General features: G+C 40.9%; 1 protein-coding gene across 1 annotated transcript; it reads left to right on the top strand.

Annotated features, from left to right (window-relative positions):
- The first annotated feature begins 4,609 nt into the window (after positions 1–4,609).
- Positions 4,610–6,868, top strand: TMSB4X (thymosin beta 4 X-linked). Its single transcript, XM_006122795.3, has 3 exons — positions 4,610–4,764; positions 6,004–6,117; positions 6,413–6,868. Exons 2-3 carry the CDS (start codon positions 6,018–6,020, stop codon positions 6,445–6,447), a joined length of 135 nt encoding a protein of 44 aa, XP_006122857.1. The 5' UTR covers positions 4,610–4,764; positions 6,004–6,017; the 3' UTR covers positions 6,448–6,868.
- Positions 6,869–16,972: the final 10,104 nt, after the last annotated feature.

The following is a 16,972-nucleotide window of genomic DNA, read 5'->3' as shown; positions in this document are numbered from 1 at the left end:
TACCTCAAAAAGGATGTTAATATTTGTGTGACATTTTTTTTGTACAAAGCCTTGGACCTGTAAAATGATACATAAGGGCTCTGTATAATAATTAGCATTCACTATTTGTCCTGTTAAAACTAGCAATAACATGAGACAGGATTTGTACCTCACTATGTTTTTATTCAATCACTTTTTGTTACAGAAGACTAAATTAGCATGAAGCCCACTCCTGTCTAATGTATGGAAAAGTGCATGCCTTTAACACGCAAACAGCTACCAGAATACATGTCCAATAGGCATTACCTCACTTAAGATGTATTGATTTACATTTTTTTAAAAATCAGGAAAAGAAATTGATGACAAAACCTAATGAAGTCATGAAAAATTTAACAGATCACCAGTATCTGAATGAGAATTTCTAAGCCAGGTCTCCAATATATACTGTCTCCAAGATGGTCTATTGATGAATCTGCATTGTTACCTTCAAGTGCACTTTGACGTTTGCTATCCCCAGGAGTATTTTGTAGAGGATTAGTACAGGATAATCAAGCACCTTTCTCCCAGCCATAATATAGTTAGAAAGGAAGGCACTAAGGTACAAACATTCTGTAACTCCCATCACTAATAAAATATGCTCTGTAAATACATATTTACAGTCAGAAATTACTTCCGGTTTATTTCCTGTCATTACTCAAAAAGCATATTCACTTCAACGAGAGAAGAGTGTCAGGATCAGATCATAAGTGTATTACGAAAAATACTTTCTGTATTTAGATAGGAATAGACTCTAAAATATCTCAGCCTGAGTGCATGGGAGCAGGCGGGACTAGGAAGGGTGGCAAGTAGCAGCTGAAACACTAAAGCCTTATCATGGCTCAGGCATTTGGTAACTGAATCTAAATTTGGGCTAGAGAGTCAGTGGGTGTAAATTGCCACAGAAATCGATGGAGCTCACTGATCTGTTCCAGACTAAGAAGCAAAAGATGAGGCATCTATCACTGGGCTAACTACTTTTAGAAATACAAACCCAAATCTTGTCAACCAGCGGAAACTTTTTTGGGTCAGGGCCGCTGATCCACAGAAAAATCAGTTGGGGGCCACACACCAGTGAGAAGGAAAAAACATAACCAAACCCTCACTGATGTGGCCCCTGACTGAGAAGGAGAAAGACACTCCCTACGTTCCCTTCACACACCAGAGCTTAGGGGTGCCCAGGGGAGTAGATTTTGTGTGCCCCAGATCCATGGTGGGACAGCAGGCCGTGTTCCCTCTAAGCTGTGCTACTGCATAGCTTAGAGGGAACAGTGGTGAGTGGGTCTGGAGCATCAGTGCAGGCTCCCCAATGCTAGGGGGAAGTCCTGAGCCTCAGGGGCTGGATGCAGGCAAGACAGGGGCCACATCTGGTCCCCAGGCCTGAGGTTCCCCACCCCTGCTATAAACATTCACATGCCTAACTCTAAGTACATGAGTATTCCCACTGAAGTCAATGAGAGTACAATGAGATCAGTCAGGGCATATCTACACTAGGAAATTATTTCAAAAAACTAAATTTGAAATAATAACTCCCGAAATAATTATTTAGAAATAAGCTTTTCCCCCAGAAAAGCAGAAGTGCAGATTTTGAAATAACCAGCCTGTTATTTCAAAATAACAGGCTTGGTAGTGTGGATGCTCTTATTATTATTTCGAAATAAGAGGGGGAGGGCGTATTTCGAAATAACTCCCTAGTGTAGACCAGGGCTCACGTACTTATAGATAACCACCAGCATAAATGTTTGCAGGAGCTATCAATTGAAGAAGTAGGCCGCCCGCTCAGGAAATGTTTTAGAAAGATTTGCACTCAACTCTCCAGTAACATTCATTTCATTTCATGGGCGGTAGATATCAGAGGTACGGGGAGGCTAACCCTCCCCAGACAAGTATGGCCTGCCCGCATTACGTCCTTCCCCCCCCAGTCCTTCTACTGTTTCTGGAGCGCTCCCCCTTTGTGGCTGGCTGCCTGGCCTCTCCACACTCTGGAGCCAGGAAGGCTGGGGCCATATTGCCCTGCAATATCACAGTCCTATGTCAGGGGGGTTGGGGCCACATAGCCTGAACCCCCCCAATGCTCTAACACTGGGGAGGACCAGGACCTGGAACACTGGTTGTGCTGCCCAACTCCCTGGCACTCTAGGGGATGTGCTAGCCTATAGGCGCCAGCAGCCACAATGTGGGAGGGGGCTGGGCTCTGGTGAGCATGGAAGGATGGAAGAAGCTGGGAGATTGTCCTCCCCAAGCCAGCAGTTCACCCACTGCCCAGGATTTCAGTGCTTTCGAGCCATGATGGACTCCACACACTGTAGAAAAAGGTAGGCCAATAACTGGAATATTTTAACTATTCAGATTTACAAATTCAACAGTCACATAATTTGGAAGCAGTGGAATAGCCGTGTTACCCTGTACATCTTGCTCACATGTTAGCAAAGTGACTCTGTGTTTAATAAAAAAAAAATTCCAGGATCTTTTTAACACTCTTATTATGAAAAGCTATAAATAAACATCTATGTCCCAATAATGTCTCTGGAGACTTTAGTACTGTACGTTCTTTTCCGTTTCTTTTCCAAAGACTTCTTTCGGCCTTTGGTCTTGTGATCCAGACCATGGAAAAAATTTATTGACTCTTGCACAGGAGTGCCCCTCTTCGTGAACAATCTGAGTAAAATCTTGATCCCAGTGAGGTCTGTGACACACTTTCTGGGACTCTACTGGGGCCTGGACCTCTCCCTATAAAATGAAGACTCTGGATTTCATGGAGCCTGCCTGGTAATAGGGGAAGGAAAGCTATGGTTCTCCTCAGGAACTGGCAGAGATTTATTCATAATTTCTACTGTAAATTAATGTTTCTTGGGAATGTTGACTTCAAATACATGCATGCACATACACACACGTGCACACACGCATGTGCTTGCTCACACACATGCACACACATGCACATGTTGCCAGGGCATGGGGCCAATGAGCTATACAGTGGACTGCATGGGTCTTCATACAGATGTCCCAGAATCAGTGAAGATGAAACTCATTTCCACATACACAATGCAGGCCTCCACCAACCTTGCTCCTAGTATGACTGGTGACTTTGTCCCACCTGCATTCTCCAGGAGACAATGGAAGGGATCTTTGCTAGTTAAAGCTCAGAACCTGAACTGAATATTTTTCCCTTCTGTGAATTTTGCATGGATAGCTTGGCTCATTGTCCAATTCTGCAGACTAAGAGAAACAACGTTCTGTCCATCCTCTCCTCTGCCATATCCAAAAATCACCCATACATCTAGACCCTAGTGTTCTTGCAAAGGAATCAATTTCTCCTTCGGCTGTGCTGCTTGTACACTGTGCAGGGGAGCTTGAAACAGCAAGTAGTGGTCCCAGGCCTCCGCTACCTAGAGTATTGGCCTAGAGTATTGTGGAAATCCTGTTTGTATCGTCATATCTCTGTGTGCCTGCCGACTCCGATGAATCAGAATTTTAAGCACTCAGGGAGATGTATGGTTTGTGATAACCCAGCTGTACTGAAAGGAGCTAGGGGTGGAGTGGGGCAAGCCGGGGTCTCCTCAGAGCTATTGTCTGCAGAAGCAGTGAGAAAGCCTGCCTATATGATTTCTTTCTTTCAGTCGCAGCACAAACGCAAGGACAGCAGGGGGGCCTTCTGTCTGATCAAGATGAGATTTTGTAAGTGAGGAAATTTGGCTAACGTGAGCAGGAAGACACTATTGCTGAACAAAAAGAGAAGAGATCCACACGTCTGAGCAAAAAAGTGGGTATACTAGGGTTTTGGAAATGCAGCACAACATGGTCACCACAATATGGCTGCAATTTCTCTGCAAAATATAAGAAACAGCTATCACTGGACCCTCCCGAGGCCTCCAGACACACTAAGAGGAAGTCAAAAAGAACAAAGAAAAGAAGCAATTACAAACAATAAGCACTTTGTTATGCTATTTTCTGGAGCCAGTATATTGCTGCCATTGATTTTGTTAAGCAAAACTTTCCATTAATTTCAACTGAGATTTCTGCTTAATAAGGCTTGGCATAATAGGACCAGAGTTATCATCTGTTAAAAAGGTATCGTTCTAACTAGACTGATTTTAAAATGGGATTTTTTCCTCCGCTGTGGTTGGGTTACTAGCACCAAATGCAATAACCTGATGTCAGACAGTGTTTAGGGGCCAGAAGACATTGAGCCACAATAATGATTGCAAACACAAATACAAGGGGAAATTCCTTTCACCTCAACATGAAGAGGAACCATACATTGCAATTTCACCTTCCCCCCTTCCATCTTTACGTTAGGTCCACAAAGATAGAATCCCCTTGTGTTTTTTTCTTCTTCTACATATTCCCCCCCCCCTTCTTGTGGGGCGGAGGGAGGATGCCTGTTATGTCCTAGCAGCTACACAGGCCTTTCCCTGTGCTTATATGACTTTAGTATGATTCTTACCCACAGAATTCCCTAACATTCTTTTCAGGAACAGCTGTCTACAGAAATCATGCTTTCCAAAGGGGGCCTATTTGCTGACTTTTGCATTTTTAGCATGGTATAAATAATAATGATGATAATAATAATTGATAATATTTAAGGAAGTAAGGGACTGGGAGTGGAGTAAAAGGGTTAAGATGACGACGATGACATCACTAGCATTTGCATAGAAGTGAGGATATAACTGCTCAAGCAGAGCAAGCGCTTTATACAGTCCAGAGCAGCAGCTGCAAAGATCAGAGTTACGTCTGTGTACAGCGTCAGTGGTGAGGATACAATTTATATTTCAACTATGGTCTTTCCTCTCTCCTCTTTTATTAGCATGCGTTTCTCCGTGTCTGTGCTCATGAGTGTGGATTTGTATCCCGGGTCATTCTTCAACACCCTTTGCTTTTGTTGCTAAATTTCAGGCTGGAACAATCCTGTTGCTTTCAAGGGCACTCAAGAGATTTTAAGTGTGAGCTAGTGCTTCAGTCTAGTGGTGTAAAGTTGGACAGATTGAGCGCAAATGTGAAATGCGAGCCCGAGTAAAGAAAGCGGGAAGCTCCCTCGATTTCCTTTGTTCTGGCTTGACAAAAAGAAGCTGGCATCTCTTTCGTTACTAATTGATTATTTCGTATCTACGAGCCAACAACAGGCGACTTTTGTTGTTGTTCTACGTGTTCCAACCCTTCAGCTGAGAAGGGAATCTTACTACGAGCAGATGTGTGCTAAAAAAAATCTCCTACTCCCAATCCTGGGAAGGGAGAGCAAGGGGGAGGCTGTATGATTGAAACGTTTAGCTGCTGAAAACGGGGTGTGTGAGCTACACGCAAATCTTTGTTTCAGTCCAGGCAGCGCTGTATCTGCGACTGCAGTGCTGAGAAGGAGAGAGGCAGCAAACAGCAACTGGGCGGTGGTTTGGGCTTCCTCAGACTGCAGCTGCAGCAGTTCTTTGTGAGGGGAAAAGAATGCGGGACTGCATCCAAATGGGCTAAGGAGAGACAGAGCAGACAGACAGACACCAAGATGGAGGATGTGATTAGCATAGTCTAGCTGTTCTGCTTGGCACTGGCATTATTTCATATTTTCAATGGGCATCTCAAATCTTTTTTTTTTTTTTTTAAAGACAATAGCCTCCCCCATGCACCATCCTCTCTATTGTTCTCTTCAGAACAGCGTGCAAACACTGAAGAGGCTTTTTTTTTTTCTTTTTAAAGAAAGCAATCTCAACAATAGGCAATTGTTTTTGATAATGGATTAAATCTTCACTGTATTTTCTGCATTGATTTTTTTTTTTTTGTTTCCACTCCTTAATCAGCCTTGTGCAAATCTAGCTGTATCATTTCACCCCACTGTAAGGGGACAATTTTTATTTCACTGACTATAGCTCTCCTTACAAGAAAGAGGCTATTACGTGCCATTTAAAGAGAGAAGGGAGGCGGGGCAGCTGGCTGGAGATCAAGCGAGTAACGCATTTCAGAATAAAAGGTGGAGTCTTAACTGTCTTTCCCTTCCACCTACAGATTAATCTGCAAAAATGTCCGACAAACCAGATATGGCTGAAATTGAGAAGTTTGACAAGTCTAAATTGAAGAAAACAGAAACGCAAGAGAAAAACCCACTGCCTTCAAAAGAAAGTAAGTGTATATACAGTTTTAAGAGGGCAAGGCAAAAATTCTTCCCCTCTATTAAGACTGGTAGACATTATATACACATACATTATATTAAATGTATGATTACTCTGTATATAATATACATTTTATATGAACCACTGCAAGTGTAACATAGTAAATTTTACAATTATTATAATTTTCTACCAGATTATAAATCTAGCTTACCTTTTGATTTCTGTTCCATAAAAATTTAACTTTTTTTTAAAAAGTACAGTACTTTATCTTTATTTTTAAATCTTTCTTTTTTTTCCTCTTTCAGCAATTGAACAGGAGAAGCAAGCGGGTGAATCGTAATGAAATCTGCCCTTCCAAATTATGCACTGTACATTCCACAAGCATTGCCTTCTTATTTTACTTCTTTTAGCTGTTAACTTTGTAAGATGCAAAGAGGTTGGATAAAGTTTAAATGACTGTACTGCCCCTGTCACATCAAAAGAATAGAGAGAACTACTGACACTGAATGAAGGCGCTGCCTTTCCATCTATCTGCCTGTCTGGGTTTGGTCTTGGTGGCATGAAAGAGCTTGCATGTTGATGAAAGAAGAACTTGGGTGGGACTACAGTAAACTAGTAACACACGAATAAATGCAAAGCTGTACCAAGGTCCTGCGAGCTGTAAAATGCAGTTAATTGAGTGCCATTTTTTTTGTTCAAATGATTTTAATTATTGGAATGCACAATTTTTTTAATATGCAAATAAAATGTTTTAAAACCTGGATGGTATTGATGTGCTATATCTTGGACAATGGAGAGTGGCTGTGTTAATATGTGGGATGTAAGGAGACATTGTGATATTTAAAGTGTTTGGCTCTTGACGTGCTCCTTGCCATGAGCCCTACAACATTTAAAAAATATTTCTTTCATATTTATATGCATCTCAGATTACTCTCCCTTCCTCTAAATATGCTTTATTAATCTAATGATGATTTTTCAAGTCTGAGATTATCAGATTTTTTTCCTGCCTTTTAAACATTTCCTCTTGCAGAAACCATTCAGTAATAGACTGACTCTGAAAAGTATTAAAATAGCCACAATGGTAGCAACACTTCTATGTTGGCCACTTATTCTTTTGTTATGCCAAAAGTAAAGCTATTAATGATTTGTTTAACAGGGTATTTTGGGCAAATAAATTCAGAATTATAGGATTTTTGGATCTGTTCACAGCTCCACTTGGAAATGTCTTTCATATTTGTCACTTATGATGATCTGACCTAGAATCTTGTTTGTGAAAAAATATATTTTGTCACTGGAATGAAGTGGGAGCAGATGTAGTTTAAAAATAATTGGGGAGGGTGGGAAATCAATATTAATTTAAATGTTTTAAACTTCTAAATGGCAGTCATGTGCCATTTTCACAGCTTTTTACAAAGTTCATACTCATTCAGCTTTACTTGCATTTCTGGTGTCATCCTAACTTGAAAGGGAAATGAACTTCCATTAGATGAGATTCTGAACCCATTAGATTTCGTCAATTTTTTTTCTTCAGGATTTCATGATTTAGCATATAGCAGCCTGGAATGATGCGTGTGATGGGGATGGGCTGTGAAGATCACTAGTATCTTAGTGTATTTGGTATGTGAAAGACTTGGTCCTGCACTTCTTTTGATGCAGAATCAGCTGTAGCCATAGGACTCGACTGCAATGGAGACAAATTCACCCCTGGGGTAACTCCACTGGGACTCTTTCCCTGAGTAGGACGTACAGATCAGGGACCTAATCCTACAAGATGGTCTGTGTGCCTAGTCTGAACTCGAGAGACAATAGGGCACTCCCTCCCTGCAGGATAAATTCTGTTAACTGCTGTGATTTCTTACTAGCACAAATGGGCCTCCGTTCCTCTAGCTTAAAATGCTTATGAACAGAATAAAGGGTCAATTTAAGATGTGTGGCCTTAACGTCTTCTGAAGTTAAATGAAAATTGAAGACATTAAACATTTCATACAAAATTCTGAATATTTTTAAACTGGGACTCAGTGAAAAGCTGATGTTATCGATGGAAAATCATATGTTGGCTTCAAGATAATTCCACTATGTTTAGGGTGGTCCACTAGATGAAATTATCTTTGCTTGTGGTAGATTTTTTTTTTTTTTTTTTAAAGGCTTTCATTTTCTTCATGAATTGTAGCAAAGGTACAGGAAACCCGTTAATTGAGTATCTGAAAATCGTTTAGGCAATCACGTCCTAGCTTCTGATATTAATCAACCAGCACAGGAAGTAGCATATGACTAAACTGTGTTTCAGTCTGTTATATGTATGCAAGTTGTGGTGCATTAGAGTGGCGGTGAGCATTTATTTAAACTGGTTCATCTTTGCAAAGAAAACCATAGCAATTTATTTAAAAGAATTAGAGCATTAGACACAGAGGACTGACTGATCCTCGATTAGTGTAAATTACCATAATTTCATTTAATCAACAAGCTATGCTGCTTTGGACCAGCTCAGCTGGTTTAATGTCATTCATTTGTGGTACTCTGGCTGGTAACTTCACATTACCTTTTATGGCATGCATTTAGATTGATGCCTCATGAACTTGACCTATAGCTATCTGATGAATTATAATTCAAAGAGTATGAGAGAACATGTATAAGTGACTTTAGAATGGCTCAAGCAACTGGTAATTGGATATAGACCCTTTCCCTTTAGGTCACTGGTCCAAATGCACTACAGGTCAATAATGGCAGAAGTGTCACCAGCTGCTAGTGGTTTTGGGGCTTATAGTATATGATGTGTTTCCAGCCTAGTTTCCAATAGGTGATAATATCACCACTAATGTGAATTAGTCCTAAGGTGAGAGAGACAACTGAATGTATGCAAGCACCATTATTTCATGGATCAGATTTGAAGAATATTGGGCCCCATTTTCTATTACTTTGCATCTTGTGTAGCCATTTCTATCAGTGCACAGTGGCTGCAAAACATTCCTCACCCTGTGAAAAGAGAATTCTAATATGGTAGCAGCTTCACATCCACAAATCTGAGCACACAAAAGTGCAAGACGGAGAATCAGGCCTAGTGTGAGACACCTGACTCTTCTATTAACTGTACTGTGTATAGTAGATGAGTTTAGGTGTAGGCTGCACTGTCAATCTATCAACTTTCACCAGTACTAAATTTACTTAAAGTATGAGCAACAAACCCGGTTATGAAAAAGGGTCATTTGCAACAAAGCAGCACATACGGTTTTTGATCTCACAGGGGGCTGGGCTGATGGGGCTGCACAGCATAAGTCTTTATGATGTCTGATGTGTTGTCTCCCCACCCCCACCAAATTGTGGCTCAGCTTTAGAGAACTGTCTAGTTTATGAAATGTTTAGCTATGCCTTTGTTCATTTTAGACTTTTACATAAGATTTTTCACTGTCATACAAGCTACAGTATGTATTGGACAGAAAACATACATTCCCAATATCCAAAATAGCTCCTTTTGGTACTAAATTTATAGGAAAATAAAAGTTGAGCCTTTCTCTAATGCAAACATTTAGACTATTTTTGTGCAATGCTGAATGTGTGATAAAACACCACTTCCCTTAGTAACCTTTACTTCCCTAGTAACGGGGTAGAAATGAACAGTTTCTAGCTTTTAGTTTAATCATATGTAGCCAGTGAAGAAAATCTTCTTTTAAAAAAATGAAAGAACAAGTCCAAACAGTACATTAAAGTAATTGATGCATTTGATTGTGGAAACTGATAGACCAAGACATGGGAATGATGCAAAAAAATAACATAGGAGTAAGAAAGTGGACATTTTAATGGCACAGACAGTAGAATTTTCTTCAATGCAGTAAAAATAAAGCTGAAGCATATTTATTCATGCTCATTAGTACAAATATGCAAAGCAATCTTAAAAATGTGTGAGGATGACTGCTCTGACAGCATTTGATGTGCTTATTTTATACACTGCAATGCAACAGAATGGGAAATGTAATTGCAAATAAAACTGGCTATTTTGTTAATTTGTATAAAGGCAATTTTATACATCATCTCTGTGTTATTTGTACAGTGTTTGACAGATTAATTTGCCACCGTCCTTTTGATAAGATGATTTTTAGAAAGCGTTGTTAACCATCTACCTTTTTAAAGCTGTGTAACTTGTGACAAGGAAGAATCCATTTTCCTTCTGTCTCTAGGTGAAAGATTTTCAAATTAAAGGCCTGATTTCAATACTGCTGCCTTCAAGCTTTTGCAAATCATGTCAGACCCCCTAAAATCTTGAGATTTTGTTTAGAAATAATAGAGTTGGGGTTCTTTTCCTCTGCCTTCTGTTTTTCTGTGGATTACAGGCACATTTTCAAGCTTTTCTTAACCGCTAGAACTAAAACAATGGGTGGGGGAGGGGAAGGAGGAAAAACCTGCATTTCTCAAAATCTCTGGTCCACACAGAGCTGGGTCTTTAAGAAAAATGTCAAATAATGGGAGACTCACAATACAATGCTGAGAGTTGGCAACACTGATATTGACCCTGCCACCTTCATTTACATTGAGGTAGCATTTTATGGCCCAAATCAAAAGGCCTACTTATGACAGTGGGAAAAGACTGACCAAAGCAGGCTATAAATAAGTTGTAAGCAAAAAATCTCTTACACTATATGGAACCTGTTGTTCTATATTTTATAATGCCTTTAGTTTATTTTCTGATTTTTTTAAATTTGTTTACCTAGTATAGACTTGTTTCTTGTGTGAATAACGAACAACTCGTTTGCAAATGTCACCCATATACTAGCACTGTGACAAATTTGCTGTTACTCCTCTGGGATCGTATTATTTGGATGGTCACCCACTCATGACAGCCCATCCAAAAAAATTATATTGGAAATGTGTTATTCATCATTTTCCTGTTGAAAAAGTTTAATTCCTGAAGTCAGGGAGCAGAAACAGTAGCATGTGATATCACTGACCAATCACACACCAGCCATAGCAAATAGTCAACATGACAGTTCAAGAACAACCCATAACTTGAAATTTGTTTGCATAATCCTTGTTAATACTGAATACACTTGCAGAAATTAGAATCAGCTTGGATGGAAGGACTAAATTAGGACGAGCTATTATTTGCAATAAATAATTCAGACAACCCACATTTCCTGTGATGGTCTGACCCTGCAGTATTGCCAAAATCAGAAAGATGAGACAGTTACAGATGTGATATCTAAATTGAAGATATCAATGATACCCTCATTGAAGTTGTTGCCAAAATTCCCATTACTTTCAGAAAGACCAGGATTTCACCCATAAATGATTGTATAGTTTTCAAGCTGTTTTTAATAAATATAAATTCAAATTTCTATGGCAGATATGACTCTACCCCCACTGAGCTTTCATTGTCATTGGGTATTCTGTAGAAAGGGCAGAGTGCCAGACCTGTAAATCTTGCCAGATTGTAATTATCTGTCAGCACCTTACTGCAGTGGGTGGCATTTTCACTTAGGACAGCTCAACAGTTGTCTTCTCTCCACAGTCTCATTCAAAGAACAGTTTGTGTAGTTATTGGCCACCAACCAGTAAGAAGTGCATGGATGCATGTCTCTCTCTGAGACCCCTTAGCCAGGGAGTGAGAGATTGCAGAGGAGATGGTGAAAGTTACCACAAACTGGAAATTTAAGAAGTCCATAACAGAAATAGATAAATAGAGCATAAATAATACTTTTAAAAATCAAAATGTTCTTTATATTAGTTTTCACTTGATTTCTTATACTGGTGCTTATTTTATTGTACATTATGACTTTTAAAAATATTTTTAAAATATTAAGATATTGCTGCAAAATGCAACTATTAGCACTGGAATTAATTTTCAAGTCACTCTACTCATGCACAAATATATCTGGAAATAACAGTCATGTGATAATTGTGGACCCAAATTCGAAATTGTGTGATCAATTTATCATACATGTAGGACTTTCACCAGACCACTAACACAATTGATGGCACAATAGTTCTTACTTTCCACATTTCTGGACAGCTTCCTGAAGTTGCCATTTAAAACAAAATTTCCCAACTATAAGTTTTTCTTCCTTTCCTCCAAATATGACATTTCCTCTTAAAATTACAGACTCAAAGCCCAGTGTGGAACACAATCAACACTACCTTAGTGACAGGATTAATGCCTGATAGCTCTTGACCCTGCAGACATAGAAATGGGAACCGGGTACTACGGAAAAAGGAAGCATCCCCATGTCCAATAGGGATGTGAATGGGTAAACAGTTAACTCACGGCCCCACAGGGATGGGAGTCAGCAGCTGCGCAGGCTGGGGGCTGCTCTGTCTGGGCTGACCCTCCCACCCACGGGATCCCGCTTGCTTGGTTAACTGGGTAAATGTAACTGATTAAATGGGATTTTTTATCCCTAATGTCCAATGATCCCCACAAAATCTGTTTCTAGTTCTAGAGGAGCCAAACTCAAATATCGGACCTTAAATGTATGGGTGCAGAGACCATTTTTAGAGATTTTAATGGCTCCCTCTGATTTCTATACATTTGGCACCATGGAACTTGTGTAGCAGCTAGGAACCCCTCCGACTAGAAAAAGGGGGTGGTAAATATGCATTAAAAAAGGGCGGGATGCTATTTTTGTGGACCTAATTTAGCAGACGAAGTGAGAGGAAAAATAATCTCAATAACCTTTCTGACAGGCTTTCCACACCTGATCATTCCCTGGCATATGCTACAACAGGCCAAGGACGGTGCTAATTTGTGTGCATTGCTCAGAAGCAAGGCCATCCCTAGAGGAGTGCAGAACCTGGGGTATTGCCCCACCTCCATTTTCTACCACTTTTCCCAAGCCCTGTCCTGTTCTACTAGGCCCCACCTCTTCTCTACCCTTCCCACCCCCTTCCCTCCCTTGTACCTGTTCCCCAAAACACCTCCCTGAACGACGTGAGCTGGGGGATTATCTGAGGAGCCTGGTGAGGGGCAGCAGCAGGGATTGAACCCTTCCCCTGCTCTCACCACAGTCTTGGGAGTCAGAGCAACTCAGCAGCCCATCTCCCAGCCTGCTGTGCTCCACTTCACTGTGGTGGCAGGCAGCAAGGAGAGCACCCTGGTCCCAACCCACTCCACTTCCCCAAGTAATTCAGGGTTCAGGGGAGCAGATGAGACATGAAAAAGAAGCAGAAGAAAAAGGTAAAAACAGAACAAATATAAGCTGGTATCTGGCATCAGCAATGTCTCAGGCCTTGCTGCTTGGCCTGTGCCACTGAATGCAGAGGCAAACAAGAACACTGTGGAGATGATTCTTTCTTAAGAAAACCTATCCCTGAAGTAGGATAGTGCACATCATGGTGTACTGCAATCTGCTTTTCAAAAATAAGCAAAGTTATGCCTATATTCCTGTGGGCTCCTGGTGCAGACAATTGGTGCTCCATATTGTACATGGTATAGGAAGCCAGTTTCCCATGTCCGTGTCAAACTCTAGTTTGCTTTACTTCGGCCTGTGGACCATTCAGGGGTGCCTGGAGTTTGAGTGAGCCTAATCTTTTGATCATCTGCCTATAGCACAACAGATTATATTGGTATCTCCTTGCTTCCGGAGGGCCAGATGAGACCAAAGGGCAAGTTGTTCACATGGTTTCTTTAAAACCACAACAATAATAAGAAAAAAAAATCTCTTTTGGGAGGAGGAAGGGAAGCACGGAAGGGGGAACTAACTAGCTGACACTAAAAGGAGGGGAGCAAGCAAGATAGCTTTTTCCTTGTTTTTTTATGTGTGTCATTTTCAGTCTTTTCCTTGTACTGCTTCAGAAAATGTCTTGGAATATACCCACTTTCTCTTTCTTGGAAAATATCCATCACATTTGGTTAAATTAATTAGCAATGCTGTTTCAAGTATAACACTAGATAACAAAATGTTCAGGTGGCAAATTGAAGATACAGCTGTAAAATGATTGGTTCCTACCAATCCATTATGGTTGCTTTGCAACACTCCACTAATGAGAGCTGGTTTAACCAGCCATTTAAGTTAGATTTATTGCTGCTTTCCATCATAGGAACAGTGCAAAATAGTCTGCATGTGCAACTGGCCCTTCATTTTACATAACTGTAGAGATAGTGGTAGAAATGTAGCCGTGTTAGTCTGGTGCAGCTGAAACAAAAAACAGGACTGTGTAGCACTTTAAAGACTAACAAGATGGTTTAATAGGTGATGAGCTTTTGTGGGCCAGACCCACTTCCTCAGATCAAATAGTGGAAGAAAATTGTCACAACCATATATACCAAAGGATACAATTAAAAAAAATGAACACATGGGTCTGGCCCACGAAAGCTCATCACCTATTAAACCATCTTGTTAGTCTTTAAAGTGCTACACAGTTCTGTAGAGATAGTGTTATTTTAGGGAAAATACATTGTTATCTGAGGGAAAAGATTTTGTCTCATAGTGACATGGCCAGGTCTACCTACAAATCTTAGACTAAGAATATACCTGAGGCTATGAGAAGGCCTGAGGTTCTTACAAAGATATATGGCTATATGGGTATGAATAAAATGGCTCCAAATTTGTGATGATTTTTACAAGGGCAATCATTTCCCAGAGATAGCTAGGGAAGCATAAAAAGTGAGTGTAATAAGCTTCAGTAATATTATTAATTCCTTATTATTCCAACAGCATTAGGGATAAGAAGTCTGTTATGTAGAAGGCTGAATTGTTCACCCTCTGGTCTGACACATGAAAGACCAAGGTTGGGCCTGGACAGCCTAAGCCACACAAGTTATGGCTGTAAAAGCGGCTGATGCTTATTTGGACCATGAAGAGAATTAAGCTCCTGTGAAAAGGTTCACATTTGGAGTGGGGGGAGGGGGAGAGACAACAATTTTAAATTCCAGTCTGTGAAATATACAAAAATCAGCTTATCTTTGGGCTTGGCAATTTGTATGTGAGCATTAAATCAGAGAATATTGCAAAAGGAGTGAAGCTGTACAAAAAGAAAGGCTTCTCATTGAAGGGTGTCAGTGTAATTCACAGAAAATTGCAGGTGAATATACCTTTAATGAGAGAGGCTGCATTCTGCTTAGTTCTAAACGTGTACATGTACGGCACTGGCAGGCTGTTTCACTTGGTAAGAATCATCTCTGCAGTATGTGGGAGGTGTTAGTTCCATTGAGAAATGTCAGTGTAGCTCTTCGTGTCCTTGCTGCCTCTTTAAAGGTTAAAGCTAGAAACAGTAAACTTGTGCCCGGCATTTTCTGAAAGGTCTATAATTGATGGCATAGAATCATAGGGTATGTCTACACTGCATTCCTCTTTTGAGAACGACATTGCAAATGAAGCGCAGATTTGAATTTCCCATGCTTCATTTGCATAATATCGTCCGGGTGCTTTTTTCGAAATACCCTATTTCGAAAAAAGAAACGCAGTCTAGACAGGGTTATTTTGAAAAAAACCAAAACCCTTCTTTCTAAATAATCCTTACTCCTTAAAAAATGAGGTTTTAGAGTTATTTAGAAATAAGGGTGGGTTTAGACTGAGGGTTTTTTTTAAATAGGGGATTTCAAAAAAGTGCCCAGACGCCATTATGCAAATGAAGCATGGGAAATTCAAATCCGTGCTTCATTTGCAATTTCACTCAGCTGCATTTGCATTCCTCTCTCGAAAAAGGAATGCAGTGTAGACATACCCATAGAATCATAGAATACTAGAACTGGAAGGGACCTCGAGAAGTAATAGGGTCCAACCCCCAGAACTCACCATCTAGATCAGTGTTTCTGAAAGTGCTCCGTAAAATCACTTTGAGAAACACATTAACTGGCTGCCCCAGTTTGTTTATGTACTGGCGCCACAGCCACAGAGCCTTGCAGCTCCCATTGGTTCTGTTTTGTCCTTTGCAGCCAAGGGGAGCTGCGGGAAGCGGCGTGGGCCGGATCATCACTTCCCGCGGTTCCCCTTGGCTGCAAAGGACAAAACGGAGCTAATGGGAGCCGCAAGGCTCTGTGGCTGTGGCGCCAGTACATAAACAAACTGGGGCAGCCAGTTAATGTGTTTCTCAAAGTGATTTCACGGAGCACTTTCAGAAACACTGATCTAGACCATCCCTTGCTGATACGTATTTGTCTAACCTGCTCTTAAAAATCTCCAATTATGGATATTCCACAACCTCCTTAGGCAATTTGTTTTAGTGTTTAACCATCCCGACAGTTGGAAAGTTTTCCTTAATGTCCTATCTAAACCTCCCTTGCTGCAATTTAAACGCATTGCTTTTTGTCCTATCACTGTCCCCTCTCAATCTTCTCTTTTCCAAACGAAACAAGCCCAGTTCTTTCAGTCTTCCCTCATAGGTCATGTTCTCTAGACCTTTAATCATTTTTGTTGCTCTTCTCTGGACCTTCTCCAATTTGTCCAATTTGTTCATTATTCCTGAAATGTGGCACCCAGAACTGAACACAGTTCTCCAGCTGAGGCACACCCTGAGTTACAAACATCTGACTTACAAGCATCTGCACATACAAACAAAAGCTCACTGGCAGCCTCAGGGGAGCAGGCACAGGTGGTGACAACAGCACAAGTGCTGGCCGGAGGACTCAGGAGGAGAGGGGGCGGTCGCACAGGCAGTGTCTGGAGAGAAGTGGTGCTTTCAAGTGGAAACTGCTGTTTCTTTCCATCCACTGGCTGCACTGCCATTCCCTTCTCCTCCAAAGTCCTCCAGCCCCTGCTCACTGCCTCCTGGTGAGCAGGGGCTGGGTGCAGTCCAGGGATTAGGGGACAGCTGAGGGACGGGACTGGCTGAAAGAGCTGGTGCAGAGTCCATGAGGAGGGTGAAGTGTGAAGTTGGCAGTGGCTGGGGACTGCCCAGAAATCCTCTTCAAAATGTCACCTACCTCCTCATCCTCCTCT

Source organism: Pelodiscus sinensis, chromosome 1, assembly GCF_052426305.1.
Source record: "Pelodiscus sinensis isolate ZL-2025 chromosome 1, ASM5242630v1, whole genome shotgun sequence".
NCBI lineage: Eukaryota > Metazoa > Chordata > Testudines > Trionychidae > Pelodiscus > Pelodiscus sinensis.
This window is presented reverse-complemented; position numbering and strand designations above follow the sequence as displayed.